Source organism: Symphalangus syndactylus, chromosome 16, assembly GCF_028878055.3.
Source record: "Symphalangus syndactylus isolate Jambi chromosome 16, NHGRI_mSymSyn1-v2.1_pri, whole genome shotgun sequence".
In the NCBI taxonomy this organism is placed as follows: Eukaryota; Metazoa; Chordata; class Mammalia; order Primates; family Hylobatidae; genus Symphalangus; species Symphalangus syndactylus.
Window position 1 is genome coordinate 12,075,049 of NC_072438.2, and position 15,211 is coordinate 12,090,259.

Below are 15,211 nucleotides of genomic sequence, written 5' to 3' on the forward strand. Positions count from 1 at the left end.
TCCCAGGCCGGGATCAGTTTCCAGCTTTACGCATGTCCTGGGTTGGGCTCTATCCAGTGATGGGCCATGAGCTGCCCTGGAGGGCCTTCTGCACTAACAGGCAGGTGGGCGGTGGCCAGGTGGCAGGTGGGTGGGGGAGTGCACTGGCACAGCCCATGGCCTGGGGCCCACACAAAAGGTTAATGCTGGCACCCAGCTCTGGTTCTGGGTGCTACCCCACTGGAGCCCTGCACCCCACAGCATTCATCTATGCCTGTTACCATCCCTTAAGGGTCCAGCCCCTCCTGCCTATGAGGAACCAAGGGTCACATGGTATCAGTAGTGGGACTGGGACCTTTGGAGTGACTCTAGGCCCTGGCCTGCACCCTGGCCACAGGCCTGGTAGGGCAGCCTTGCTAGAGCACCCAGCCCGGTGCCAGGCCCCCAGGCTGGCACAGAGCTCTGGGGTCCCCTGGGGAAGGTCATTCCCTTTCTGCAGATAGACACAGCGCCTTCTGGCCTCCAGCATGTGCCAGCCATGCCATGAACCCTGGGCCCAGTGGCAGATGCAATCATGCCCCAGGGAATTGTCTAGCCCATCAGGGAATGCTTGGCCTGAGGGGTTTTGGCCAGGCTCTTATGGGCCGTATAAGTGCACCTGCCCCGGTGCCTGGCCAGCAGGGCGCCCCACATGATAAACTCAGCGCAAACCCCACATCCTGGCTGTGTGAGTGGGCCACAGAACAGGCACGAGTCATTCCCTGAAATGCACTCAGGGCTGCTGCTGGGCCGCAGGGGCACAGAGCCCTGTGGGGTCCCCCAGGCAGGCCAAGCAGGCCTGGGCAAATGGGGCCAGAGGTGGGAGGGTGGCGTCCATGTAAAGTGGCATTGGCGGGCATCGAGGCAGGTTTGTCCTTGTCTCCTGTGCACTGCTGCTCCCAGGAAGCCCACCCAGCACCCCTCTTCCACACTCCTCCATGCCCCCTTACGCCTGCCTGGGCATGAAGCTCACTACCTGGAGCATCAGCAGCCAGGGCCCACCCAGATCTGCCCTCTTCCGTTGGGGCGTGGTGCTGGTGCCAAGACGCGTTCACGGGTGGGGGCTGTGGGAAGGCCATCCCTACAGCTGTGAACCAGGCCGTGACCCCTGGTGCTGTGCTCCCAGGGTGATGCGGGCGGCGGAGGAGACCACGTCCAACAACGTTTTCCCCTTCAAGATCATCCACATCAGCAAGAAGCACCGCACGTGGTTCTTCTCGGCCTCCTCCGAGGACGAGCGCAAGGTGACTGGGGGTGTGGGCCTGCAGGCACCAGGCTGGACCCGCCTTGGGGGCTCTCTGGTCCTGGGGCGCTGGCCTCTCAGCCCCGGGCAAGGAGAAGGTGTGGCCAGGACACAGGCAGCTGGGTGGGCGCTGCCTCAGCCCCATCCCCATGCCCAGAGCCTGGTGCCAGCGCCCACACAAGGAACATGCTGTCCTGGGAGGTGCCCCTGTGGGCTGAGGGGAGCCACACAGCCATGTTGTATCCAGCTGGGTCGCCTCCCCTGACCTTGAGAGTCACAGCAGAGCAGGCAGGGCAGTGAGGGTGGAGGGGTGTGGTGAGGCCCACCCTGGTGGCACCGTGCCCACCACAGCCCCGCTGACCTGCAGAGCTGGATGGCCTTGCTGCGCAGGGAGATTGGCCACTTCCACGAAAAGAAAGACCTGCCCTTGGATACCAGGTGAGCCTGGGCCCGGGACGTACCGGGCAGTGAGGGTCCCTGGGGCGCCTGGGCCTGACCCAGGTGTCCGCCTCCCAGCCCCGGGCTTGGCATAGAATTCCCTCCTTAAAGGTTTCCTGTAGGTGCCAGCTGGGCTGCGGGTATGGGTGTGCATGCATCTCTCTGCTCCTGTCTACCTCCGGCCCCATCTTGTCACATCTGTTTCTGTGTTGCCGCCGTGGGTAGTTCCTGTTAGGGGATCATGTGTGTTTATACGCCCGCCACCAGGGAGGCCTGGCATGGCAGCAGCTGGGCACTTTGGGTTCCCAGCCCCCTACGCCCACCCTGGCTCACTCAGAGTGAGACCAGAATGAATCTCCCGGCGGGGCGCCACTGGGCAGTCTGAGCCTTGGCAGCCTCCCCCGTGAGCTGGCCCAACGTGCAGCAGATACTCTCTGGATTGGGACTGCCTGGCCCGAGACGGTGTGGAGGGAACAAACCTTCCTGTCCTTTCACAGGTGGGGACAGGAGGCCCAGGGAGGGCTGGGCACAGCCAAGGCTGCCCTGCAGGTCCCTGCCTGACCCCGAACTCCTGGCCCCTGGTCCAAGCTGTCCTGCCTCGGGCCCAGCCCAGAGTTGCCCAAGCCCTCTTGAGGCAGGAGCAGGTGGAGACGTGGGCACAGTCAGGGCGGCCATCCTTGTGGGCCAGGAGGGGCACCTAGCGGAGGCACCACAGCCTCCAGTTCTTGTGTCTGTCCTTGTAACTGTGTGTGCCTGTCCGCGTGTTGCTCCGTGTCTGTGCGTGTCCGCGTGTTGCTCCGTGTCTGTGTGTGAACATCTGTGTTTGTCCCGTATCTGTGTTTATCTGTGTACTTCCATGTCTGTGTGACGGAGTCCTTGTGTCTGTGTGTCTACATGTCTGCGCGTGTCCCTGTGTCTTTATGTATATATATCCATGTCTGTGTGCCTGTGTTCCTGCGTGTGCATCTGTGTGTCTGTCAGCTTATCTGTGTGTGCGTGTGTGTATGTGTGCATCTGTGTGTCTGTCAGCATATCTGTGTGTGCATGTGTGTGTCTGTCAGCGTATCCATGTGCGCATGTGTCTGTCAGCGTATCCGTGCGTGCATGTGTCTGTCAGCGTATCCGTGCGTGCATGTGTCTGTCAGCGTATCCGTGCGTGCATGGGTCTGTCAGCGTATCCGTGCGTGCATGTGTCTGTCAGCGTATCCGTGCGTGCATGTGTCTGTCAGCGTATCCGTGCGTGCATGGGTCTGTCAGCGTATCCGTGCGTGCATGGGTCTGTCAGCGTATCCGTGCGTGCATGTGTCTGTCAGCGTATCCGTGCGTGCATGGGTCTGTCAGCGTATCCGTGCGTGCATGGGTCTGTCAGCGTATCGGTGCGTGCATGGGTCTGTCAGCGTATCGGTGCGTGCATGGGTCTGTCAGCGTATCCGTGCGTGCATGGGTCTGTCAGCGTATCCGTGCGTGCATGGGTCTGTCAGCGTATCGGTGCGTGCATGGGTCTGTCAGCGTATCCGTGCGTGCATGTGTCTGTCAGCGTATCCGTGCGTGCATGGGTCTGTCAGCGTATCCGTGCGTGCATGGGTCTGTCAGCGTATCCGTGCGTGCATCTGTGTATCTGTCCGTGTATCCGCGTGTGCCTGTGTATACCTTCGTGTGAGCATCAAGGGACCGCCCAGGCCTGGTGCTCACCATCCGCCCCGACGCACCCTGCATTGCAGCGACTCCAGCTCGGACACAGACAGCTTCTATGGCGCAGTCGAGCGGCCTGTGGATATCAGCCTCTCCCCGTACCCCACGGACAATGAAGGTGAGGTCTTTCTCCGTGTCCACTGCCCGTCCGCCTCTCCCCACCTGGCCTCCGATAGTGAGGGGCCCAGCCCTCCTCTTGGCCGCTGTGGAGGAGAGGGAGGTGTGTTCGGCTGTGCTCCTTACTCTGGCCCTTTGGCAGTGCACAGTAGCATCCCTGGGCTCTGGCCTTCAGCAGCAGGGTCTGGACTCACAGTCCTCCCAGCGGGTGCTTGCCCCTTGCCTCCTGGACTCAGCCCTGTGCATGGAGCATTGCTCAGACACTGGGCCTGGGCCGGTTTGGCTCTCACCGCCCAACCCTCCCATGCAGACTATGAGCACGACGACGAGGATGACTCCTACATGGAGCCCGACTCCCCGGAGCCCGGAAGGCTTGAGGGTAGGTGGGGCGGGTGGGCTTGGGGAGCTCTGGGTGCGTGGGAAGCAGGGGCCGGGACCAGGAGCAGAGCCCCTCCGAGGCTAGGGATGCTGGCCCAGGTAGCGCTCTGGGTGGCTTCCGTTTCCCTGCTGTGTCCCAAGTATCATGAGGATTGGAGAAGAAGAGGTGTACCTGCTGCCACCTCAGCTCATTTCCTCTTCCCACCTCCCAGGAGGAGGGACAGGCACATGGCGATAAGTGGCAAGTGGAGCCAGGGTGGCCCTGGGGGCTAAGCATGGGGAAGGAAGGACGTTGAGGAGCGCGCAGGCTCAGGGCAGGTCCATGTCCCTATGGCTGCCAGCTTGTGTGGACACTGCTGCAGGCCAGGTCATTGTCCCGTCCCACCCCACCCCATCCCATCCCAGTGTCCACCTACCTCCTGCAGCACACGGCCTAGTCAAGAAGAGGGGCTGATACAGGTGGTCACACGTGGATGACGGAAGCACGAGCTGGGTGGGGAGGAAGTGCCTCTGTCCTCCTCTGTCCCCTCCCTCCTTCCCTCCCTATTGTCTCTCCAGCCCCCTCATCTTGTCAATTTCCTCATGTCTGGGGCTGATCCTTGATCCTTTCATTTTCCCTGCGTCCGCCCTGCCTCCTTGTTTTCCAGCCTCCTGTCCTCACTCACCTGGCCTCTGCTGACCCCAGCCCCTGACCCCGTATCATCTCTGCCTCCCATCCCCTCCCACCTTCAGGCTCCCGGGTCCAGCCCCTCTTCTCCTGCTGCTCCCTCCCTTCTTCCCTCTGGGGTCCCAGTGCCAACAGTCCTTCAGCCCACCAGGATCTGCGGGTCGCTTGCCTCAGTTTCCCTCTATGCCGAGCTCTTGTCTCACAGGTTCACCATGCCTGTGCCTTTGCCCACACACTACTGCCTTCTGTCTTAGCCTGGCTGGCCAAGCCTTGGTGAGCTCAGACTCCGTCTGCCCAGCCCTGAGCTGCGGCCCAGTGAGGCTAGACATAGGCCTGGGGAGCCACCAGTGCTCCTGCATGCTACTGCTCCACTCACCCTCCTTCTGTACCCCCTTCATCCTCTCCCCAAAACATTTCTCATCCAGGACCCAGGAATTGGCTTCCCCATTCCCAGTTCCAGCGCTCAGTCCTGAGCCACACCAGCCTGGCGCCTGCCCTGTTCCTTGCCAGCCTGTCCTCCAGGCGCCCCGTGCTCCCGGGGCCCTCTTTCTCCTCAGCTCCTGTGCTGGCCCCATGAGGGATGCTCGGGACTCAGGCCTCACTCCTCTCCCGAATGCTCTGGGTGACAACCTGGGTCATCTGCAGGCTGCCGGCTCTGAGTCATGTCCAGCTGGGACTTCTGAACTCTGCACACATTCCCTGACCCTGCATCCCCTGGCATCTCCCAGCTTTCTGGACGTGTTCTGAGCAAACACGGGCCTTCACCTTCCTCCCAGCTGCTCCCCTCCCCGTCCTTGGGAATTCCGTCCTCCCTCTCGCTCCGGCCAAGCCCTGAGATCCTCCTTGAATTCTCTTCCTTTCACTTCCTTCCACCTCTGGGAACCTGATGGGCTCCTCAGGTGTCCTCCAGGCTTCAGGAAGTGTCCACAGGCTGCCATAGGCAGGATGAATGGGGAGGGCTGGGGGTGGTGGGTGGTCTGGGACCCTGGGGAAGGCAAGATGGAAGTGCTGGGTGCTGGGCTGCTGGGTGGGCAGGCTGTGGGGTGGGCCTACCATGGGTTGCACTCCTGGTTGGCCTGGCTGACCACTGCCAGCAGAGGGTAGTGTTGGCCCAGTCTCTGTCAGGGTCCAACCCGGGTCTCTTTGCTCTGCAGATGCCCTGATGCACCCACCGGCTTACCCACCACCCCCAGTGCCCACGCCCAGGAAGCCAGCCTTCTCCGACATGCCCCGGGCCCACTCCTTTACCTCCAAGGGCCCCGGTCCCCTGCTGCCACCCCCACCCCCTAAGCACGGCCTCCCAGATGTTGGCCTGGCTGCCGAGGACTCCAAGAGGGACCCACTGTGCCTGAGGCGGGCTGAGCCTTGCCCTAGGGTACCTGCTACCCCCCGAAGGATGAGCGACCCCCCTCCAGGCACCATGGCCACCGCACCCGGCCTCCGGAAACCCCCTTGCTTCCGGGAGAGTGCCAGCCCCAGCCCGGAGCCCTGGACCCCTGGCCACGGGGCCTGCTCCACTTCCAGTGCTGCCATCATGGCCGCTGTCACCTCCAGAAACTGTGACAAACTCAAGTCCTTCCACCTGTCCCCCCGAGGACCGCCCACATCTGAGCCCCCACCTGTGCCAGCCAACAAGCCCAAGTTCCTGAAGACAGCTGAAGAGGACCCCCCAAGGGAGGCAGCCATGCCCGGACTCTTTGTGCCCCCTGTGGCTCCCCGGCCTCCTGCGCTGAAGCTGCCAGTGCCTGAGGCCACAGCGCGGCCCGCAGTCCTGCCCAGGCCAGAGAAGCCACAGCTCCCCCACCTCCAGTGAGTTTGTGTGGCGGCTGCAAGCCCTGCCTCCAGCTACAGGGACCCTGGCCTGGCCTCTGACGGGCACTCTGCCCACCCCTCTCCCCCGGCACTCTTAGCCCACGACGGGGTACCAGGTGCAAGGGTAGGAAGGTTCCCTGATGCCTCCAGTCCACCTTGGTGGAACGTGGAGCATGTCCATGACTCAGCTCTGAAACTTGCTGGAAATGCTTTGTTTTTTTTTCTTTTTGAGACAGGATCTCACTCTGGCAACCAGGCTGGAGTGCAGTGGTGTGACCTCAGCTCACTGCAACCTCCACCTCCGGGGTTCAAGTGATTCTCCTGCCTCAGCCTCCTAAGTAGCTGGGACTACAGGCACCTGCCAATATGCCTGGCTAATTTTTTTATTTTTAGTAGAGACGGGGTTTCACTATGTTGGCCAGGTTGATCTTGAACTCCTGGCCTCAAGTGATCCGCCTGCCTCGGCCTCTCAAAGTGTAGAGATTACGGGCGTGATCCACCACGTCTGGCTGAAATGCTTTCTGCTTTATTTCTGGGAAGTGCCAGGAGACCAGTTTTTCCCCCGCTCCCACAGAGTTACACCAATGGCTGTGGTCAAAGGCATCTGGGACCCCAGGTGGGCTTCCTGCCTTGCCCGGCAGGCAAAGGGTCCAGGAACTGCAGGGGCAGGTTTCGCATGGGTGTGCCGGCTGGCACACGCACCCCCGGATGCCCTTGCCCACAGTGCCCTTCCCCCAGGGCTCTGCGAACTCCTCTGAGATGCCTGCTGCCTGTGTGGAAGTGCCTGTGAGCAGCCCTTGTCACACTCTTGGTTCTAGTTCACCAAGGCCTGCAGAGTTGCAGACGTTCAGAAGCCACGTTTTTCCATGACTGGGGGGATAGCGGTTCCAGGGCTCAGGCTCACCCACAGGCTGGCCGCCCATGCTGGCGTGGCCCATTAATCCTCCCTAGAGCCTTTGAGGCTTTGCTGAGCAGGACCAGCTAGCCACATAGGGAGGCGTGCAGGGACACCACGGGAGTCCCTTGGGGTCACATTGCATTGTTCATCCAGTTCACGTCCACTCCCCTGTGGCTCTGAGTGGGCTGTGATTTTGCCATGCCCGGACCTCCCCTCCCCACGAGCATCCAGAGCATTTGTTGACGGTGTGATGACACCGAGCTCGGGGACTCTGGACCCCCTTGCCAGCATCCGTGGCAGCCCTGACCCCTGACTCAGGTGTCAGGCGATTCCTGCTGTCCCAGGGCAGTCAACACGAGCCCTACCCGGATCTCTGTCGTCCTGGGCCTTTTATGGTCACAGGGGCCACAGCAGGCAGCTTGCTGTCCTCACACAGAGGGCGGAGTAGGGAGGGGAGCAGAGGCTGGCCTGCCCCGTGTCTGACAGTGAAATGGTCCTGCCTTCCTCTCCCTGCCCCTCCAGGCGATCACCCCCGGACGGGCAGAGTTTCAGGAGCTTCTCCTTTGAAAAGCCCCGGCAACCCTTGCAGGCTGGCGCTGGCGGGGATGACTCGGACGAGGACTATGAGAAGGCAAGGCTGAGCAGCAAGCCCAGGTCCCAGTGGCCAGTAGGTGGACAGGTGGTGGGAAAGCCATAGGCCAGGGCGGCCCCTCACAGACCGTCCTGAGCAAGGACCCCCCGAGAACCCGGGAGCCTAGGGGGCACAGCACCATGTAAAGCCCCGGATCCCGGCACCAGGTGGCCACCATCCAGGGAGTGGTGGTGCGGGTGGATCACTCTGACGTTGGCACTGACACCGTCAGCCTCTTGCAGGTGCCACTGCCCAACTCGGTCTTCGTCAACACCACGGAGTCCTGCGAAGTGGAAAGGTCAGCACAAAGCCCTGTGTGTGCTGGGGCCCCCGCTGTGCCCGGCTTCCTGCTTCTGTGTCCCTCTCACTAGCTTCTGTGTTGGGGAGTTGCTGGCACAAGTACATGGCCCTGCGTGCAGCAGGAACCAGAGGAGTGGACCCCCCTGCTCTGTCCCATGCCCAGCTGGCACCCTGGCTGGCCAGGGCTCTGCTAGGCTGCTCTGTCAGCCTCACGGCAGCCCGACACGCCCAGCTCCTGAGACCTACAACAGCGAGAGGACAGAAAGCCAGGCTTGGGAGCGGGGCGGGAAGGTGCCTGTGAAAGCTGCCCGAGGAGGGCTCACCCGCCAATATGACTATCTTATTTTAGGCTGTTCAAGGCTACAAGCCCCCGGGGAGAGCCCCAGGATGGACTCTACTGCATCCGGAACTCCTCTACCAAGTCGGGGAAGGTAGGCGCCAGGGAAAGATGCCCCAGGGCCCCATGCGGTTGGCCCCTCTGGCTCTCCACACACCCAGGCTGTGGGTGGGCCCAGGACCCCACAGTTCCTACACCACTCCCCTTGTGGACTCTTACTTGGTGTTCTCTGCCCAGCAGCAACCTCCAATCTATTCCCTAATAGATCTCCATCTGCAAATTGGGGGCAACGATGGCCACCTCCCAGTGGGGGCCAGGACTTGGGTGGGGTAGGGCTCATGCTCTGGGTTGGGGGAGGCCACATGGGGCAGTGGGAACGCCAGGTCTGCCCGTGTCCCTCCGAGCGTGAAGTTGTGACCTCACTGAGCCATGCTCTCCCGGGTGTGTCGGAGTGGTTATTGGTGGTTATGAGCTGTTGCTCATCAGAGGCTCTCTGAGGGCTGCCAGTGTCATCCCCGCTGTCCCTGTGCAGGTGGTCTGGAGTCCCTCCCCACCCCCGAGGGCCACAGGACCCAGCCTTGATGGTTCTGCCCCCCCATCCCCAGCCCATGGTCTCCCGAGGCTGGTCGCGCTGTTTCTCAGGGAGCCGTCAGCCTCCTGCTTCCCTCCTGTAGGTCCTGGTCGTGTGGGATGAAACCTCTAACAAAGTGAGGAACTATCGCATTTTTGAGAAGGTGAGAGGGCTCTGAGTGGGATGGGGACCCTGGCTGCATGGCCTGGCAAGGGGCAGGGCAGAATCTCCCTGATCAGGCATAGGCAGCGGGTAGACTGAGACTGGCACCTCCGGGATACCGCCCTCCCCTTCCCCTCCACCATCCCTCATCCCCCACCCCTCCTGCTCAGCCTCCCTCCTCTCCTGGCCTACGTTTGTCCTCCACTGACCCTAGTGGGGATGGGTGGTCAGCCCTAGACCCTGGGTTGCTTGTCTTGTCTTTTTCTTTTTGTGGGGACAGGGGTCTCACTGTCTTTCTCAGGCTGGTTTCAAATTCTGGGGCTCAAGCAATCCTCCCACCTCGGCCTCCCACAGTGCTGGGATTACAGATGTGGGCCACCGTGCCTGGCCTAGGTTCATTTCCTGACCTTGTCTGAAGCGCTCTGGGTGCAGGCTCCTGGACACGGAGGATGGAGGGGAAGTGAGGTGGGAACATGGAGTGTACAGATCTGATGCGGAGGCCACCTCGGGGGCACCACCGACAGCCAGGGGCCGGCCTGGCGATACCGCTGTTGCTGCTGCTGCCTTGTTTTACAGATGGGGAGACTGAGGCCTAGAGCCACAGAGTGGCCTGGCCCTGCTGACGCTCCCCCTCTCTTCCCCCACAGGACTCTAAGTTCTACCTGGAGGGCGAGGTCCTGTTTGTGAGTGTGGGCAGCATGGTGGAGCACTACCACACCCACGTGCTGCCCAGCCACCAGAGCCTGCTGCTGCGGCACCCCTACGGCTACACCGGGCCTAGGTGATGCCAGCCTTTGTGGCTGCCAGGCCAAGGCAGTCACAGGGGCCCTGACCCCAGGCCACACAGATGGACACGGGCCCACATGGGAGGGTGGGCAGGAGCAAGGCCGCGCTTGCCTAGGGCCTCTGTGATGGATGTCTCGTAGGACCCAGCCAGTCTCATCCAGCAGGCTGGGTTCCAGGGCTGGACCAGGCTCCAGGCTCCAGAGGACGAGGGGACTCTGTTGCCCCACACTAACTTGCCCTGTCCCAACCCCAGAAAGCCAGGACCAAGCCGTGCCTGGGCTCCAAGGACAGGAACACTGGTCCCCTCATCACACTCACCCCGCGGTGGGCTGGGAGCCAGGCAGGGCCAGGGCAGCTGGGTGGGGGCCAGGGCTGGCCCTGGGACCCCCAGGAACGCTAAGACACAGGCTCCAGTAGGGGCTGTTGCCTCCAATAAAGCAGGAATGAGCTTTGCCTTGGTGGCTGGGGCTTGGTTGGGAAGGAGGGGATTACCAGCTTACTGGGTACCCACGCTGATGTCCAAGTGGTGACTGCAGCAGTACCCAGGAACCCCAACAGTTGGTTGTCTTGTCTTCCAGGGTGCAGGTCACTGAGTGACTTCCCCAGAGTGCACAGCGAGTAACAGATCAGGACCCAAACTTGGGCAGTCTGGGCTGGGAGCCCACACCCCACGCACCAGTTCTGCTGCCTCAGGTCAGGCCAGGGCAGTGCCGCTGCATAGCTAGAAGGCCCTGCAGCTACAGCTGCTTCATTCCCTGCTTTAGTGCATGGTTATTGGGTACCTCCTGAGTGGCTGTCCCCATTCCAGAACTTGCATACACTGAGTGGGCTACAGAGCTAGAAGGCCCTGCAGCTACAGCTGCTTCATTCCCTGCATTAGCGAGCGGTTACTGGGTACCTCCTGCATGCCTGGTCCCATTCCAGACAGGGGCCTCTGGCCTGGCTGAGTTCACAGCCCAGTCTGGGGACGGCTGGGTATGAGGTGCTTACGGCACAGTGTCCAGGGCAGCTGGGTGTGCAGGGACTGGGGGCTCCAGGAAGATTTTTTGGAGGAAGTGACAGCTATGATGGGACGGGAACAGTGGACCCTAAGCAGGCCAGGGGTGGGTAGGGACGGTGGTACCCAGATGCCCAAGTCCTCCAGGCAATACCTGGCTCAGGCCCAGCCCCAATCCATCCCCTTACTTTCTGCCGTGGAGTTCCAGCAGGTCACTCTCCCTGGCACACCTTCCAGGCTGGATTTTTAATGAAACTGACTCGGGGAGGTCGGGGCTGGCAGGGACCCTAGGATCCTTGTGATTTTTCTTAGCACTTTATGTCAGGGAAACCTAAACTGAGGCCAGCGCTTGTGCCCACTGACAGTGACTGACTGGGGAAGAAGGTCCTGCGGCCTCCTTCCCCCGGGTGTGTTCTGGGGGCCTGTGGTTTGCTGGTGGAAACAAGTGATGAGGCTGGTTAGCGGATGTGGGAGGCTGTGGCCCTAGGGGGCCATAGGGTGCGGTGGCACTGCAGGCCCTGCGGATGACGGCAGCCAGCTGCTTCCAGGAACCAGGTGTCCAAGGCCACCTCTGCAGGGGTTTCCTCTTCAACCTGCCTGGGGTGAGAGGTCGGTGCACCACAGCTGAGGCTGGAGCACAGGGAGCTTCTGTTGTTCTGATCTATCTCTGGAAAACCAGCCATTCCTCCCCCCTGCGGTCAGAATTCTTTGCCCTGTCTGACCTGAACTCGCTTAGGGAGTCATGCCACTCCCCATTGTGGCCATAGTGTCTCTTCCTGTAAAATTTTATTATTTTAGTTTTTTTGTTTTTGAGATGTAGTCTCACCCCGTTGCCCAGGCTGGAGTGCAGTGCCATGATCCCCGCTCACTGCCACCTCCATCTCCCTGGTTCAAGCGATTTTCCTGCCTCAGCCTCCCGAGCAGTTGGGATTCCAGGCGCCCGCCACCACGCCTGGCTAATTTTTTGTATTTTTAGTAGAGACGGGGTTTCATCATGTTGGCCAGGCTGGTCTCGAACTCCTGACCTTAAGTGATCTGCCCACCTCAGCCTCCCAAAGTGCTGGGATTACAGACGTGAGCCACTGTGCCTGGCCACTTCCTGTAAAATTTTTAAATGGAGGATTGGGTGAGAGATGTGGTTTCCAGCCTGGTGCCTGGGGTGCTGAGCTAGTGAGTGGTGCACTCCAGGACACCTTTGCTTTATCTCATTTACACGGTCACCTGGAGCCGGCTCAAGTGGCTAAAGCATCCTGGGGCCCAGAGCCAGGTGATGGGTCCCTCTGGCCAACTGGACAGCTGAGGCCTGTGGTTACCCGAAGCCCAGCTGGGGCCCTGGTCCAGCCTCACCTCCCAGACTCTGCACCTGCTAGCACAGCTGTCCACCTCTGTGTGAGCTGCTCCAGGCCGAGGGCCTCAGCTTCAAGAGTGTGTTGGGGTGGGGTAGGGGGCAGGCCATGGTCCTCCAGCATGAAGAAGGAGCCATGAGGGGTTCCCCACGACCTCCCGAGACTTGCCATAAGTGTTCTAGTCCACATATAAGGGTAGGGTTGGGATTACCATTTACTGAGCACATCTGTGAGGTGCCGAGCTGGGTACTTGACATCATTTGTTTGGAGAAGCAGCTGCATTTAGACCCATTTTACAGGTGAGAGAACCAAGTCTCACAGAGGCCTGGGTTCAAGTCCCACCTCTGCCACTAACTGGCATGTGACCCTATCTGTCCTTCAGTGCTCTGAGCCTAGACCCTGGCCCCTGCCTGGCTCCCTGCCAGGCTCCCTGCCACCCCTCACGGCCTTTGATGGTCATTGTGGGGGTCTCTGCCTGGCTCCCAGGGCTAGGGTTAGGGTTCTGGAGGTGCTTTCACTCAGCCAACGGGGCCACAGCATTGGGGAGTGAAACTGCCCTGCCTCACCCTGCGTTGCCCTCTGGGTCTGTGAGGGAGGCCTAGGCCCTGCTGTAGGGGCAGTCATGCTTCCTCGTTTTATAGGTAGGGAAACTGAGGCTTCGAGAGGACTACTGACGTGCCTACCTTCAAGATGAGTTGAGGTGGGCTCAGTTCTGGGGCTTGGGAAAAGGGCCCCAGTGGCTTCGGGAAGCACCCCGAGCCCAGGGTGAAACATGCTTCTCTTCCTGTGGTTCCATCCGAAGGACTGTGGTGAGCACCGTGCCTTCCGTTAATAAAGATTTTTATTGTGAAAATATTTTTTTTCTTTTTTTTTGAGACAGAGTCTCACTCTGTTGCCCAGGCTAGAGTGCATTGGCGAGATCTCGGCTCACACTGCAAGTCTCCAGGGTTCAATTAGTTCTCCTGCCTCACCCTCCCATGTAGCTGGGATTACAGGTGCCTGCCAAATTTTTGTATTTCTAGTGGAACCGGGGTTTCACCATGTTGGCCAGGCTAGTCTTGAACTCCCGACCTCAACTGATCCTCCCACCTTGGCCTCCCAAGTGCTGGGATTACAGGCATGAGCCACTGCGCCCAGCCTTGAAAAGATGTTTTTAGAACCAGAAGAAGCCTCAGTTTCTACTGCTGCTTCTGAGCCACGCTGTGCGGAGCTCAGCTGCTGGCTGGGGCTCAGCGCAGCCCCAGGAAGGTGCTTCCTGCACCTCAGGATGGGCGAGGGTGGGTGTTGGGGGAGAGGGGGGCCTGGGACCTGCGGCTTAGTTCCCTGAGGCAGGCAGGGCTTATTGGGGCCATTTCATAGAAAGGCAGATTGAAGCTCAGCAGGGAAAAGGCTTTTGAGGGTGATCCAGGTGCTAGAGGGATGGCCTAGGACACCAGGGTCACACCAGGAACATGGGAGGGCCGTGCTCGTCTCTAGAGGAGGGGAATGGGGGAAGGGCCACAGTCTCTGTTTCTGTGACCCAGCAGCATCAAGCCCCTCGCTGGGCACCTCGCACACACACCCTGCCCTATCTCTGCCTGCATGCCCTGTTCCCTCCACCTAAATAGACTGCCTGCTGAGGGGGCAGCGCCAGGAGGACGCCTGTCCTTGGGGAAGAGGGGCAGTGACCCCGTGAAGATGCTTGACAGACAACCCCCACCACCTCAGAAATGTGTGTGAGTGGTGATCCCTTTTAAGCCATCTTCCAACCATTCTCACTGGAGGGAGATTTGATGGGTACAGAGCAGACCCCTACCCGTCTACCCTCCTTCGGACCCCTAGGAAACTTCGCAGGCATTCCAGGCTGCCGGACAGCTGCCCTGGCGTTGCCGTCTGCTTCATCCCTGGCCGCGCTCTGAGGGGCTCAGAGCTGAGGCGGAATCTCCTTTTCATTCATTTCCTGCAGAATAAAACAACATACGGAAAAGTGAATAAAACATAAATGCACAACCTAACACACTGTTAGGAAGTGAACATCTGCAGCCTCTGTCAGGAAATAGTTTTGCCAGCACCCAAATGCCCTCCCCTCACAGTGTCACTTCCGGCCTCTCTGTTCTTGTTTTTCTAAAAAGTCTTCAACACCCAATTATGCAGCCATTGCAGTATTTTCCTGTTTCTGTGCTTTATCCTCTTGAATCACACAGATGCAAGTTCTGGCAGCTGGCTTCTTTGGCTCATTATTATGTCTGTGAGATTTATTCATGTTGCTGTGTGTAGTATAGTTTGTGCATGTTCATTGCTAAAAACTTCCATTGTCTGGCTGTATCATAGTTCACAGACTCATTTTACTGTCAGTCAAGCTTGTCCAATGCACGCAGCCCAGGATGCCTTTGAATGTGGCTCAACACAGATTTGTAAACTTTCTTAAAACATTATAAAGATTTTTGTTTGCGAGTTTTTTTTTTTTTTTTAGCTCATCAGCTATAGTTAGTGGTAGTGTATTTTATGCATGACCCAAGACAGTTCTTCCAGTATGGTCCATGGAAGCCAAAAGATTGGACATGCCTGCTGTAGATGGACAGTTGGTTTGTTTCTAGTTTGGGATAATTACACACAATGCTGCTAGCAACAATTTTGTCCATGGCTGATGCACGTGTGTTTTTTGCAAATGGTGCACAAATTTTTCTAGGGTTTGTACTCAGGAGTCTGACTTCTGGGTTCTAGGGTATGAAGATCTTTCTAAATATTGTTCTAGTTTATGTGCCCACCAGCAGTAAAACAGAATTCCCTTGCCTTCCCATCCTTGTCAGACATTTCACTTTTGCCAGTTTGGTGGTGT

General features: G+C 59.6%; 1 protein-coding gene across 7 annotated transcripts in view; it reads left to right on the plus strand.

Annotated features, from left to right (window-relative positions):
• The window catches only part of SH3BP2 (SH3 domain binding protein 2), a 40,625-nt gene extending 30,122 nt beyond the window's left edge, over positions 1-10,503 (plus strand). For all 7 annotated transcript variants that reach the window (XM_055245753.2, XM_055245758.2, XM_055245756.2 and 4 more), the window contains 10 exons: positions 1,145-1,262; positions 1,629-1,699; positions 3,421-3,509; positions 3,819-3,887; positions 5,708-6,362; positions 7,786-7,894; positions 8,137-8,192; positions 8,544-8,625; positions 9,206-9,265; positions 9,912-10,503. In XM_055245753.2, the coding sequence (XP_055101728.1) occupies positions 1,145-1,262; positions 1,629-1,699; positions 3,421-3,509; positions 3,819-3,887; positions 5,708-6,362; positions 7,786-7,894; positions 8,137-8,192; positions 8,544-8,625; positions 9,206-9,265; positions 9,912-10,049 (1,447 nt within the window). In that variant the 3' untranslated portion in view covers positions 10,050-10,503. The remainder of the gene's footprint in view (positions 1-1,144; positions 1,263-1,628; positions 1,700-3,420; positions 3,510-3,818; positions 3,888-5,707; positions 6,363-7,785; positions 7,895-8,136; positions 8,193-8,543; positions 8,626-9,205; positions 9,266-9,911) is intronic.
• The last annotated feature ends 4,708 nt before the right edge of the window (positions 10,504-15,211 follow it).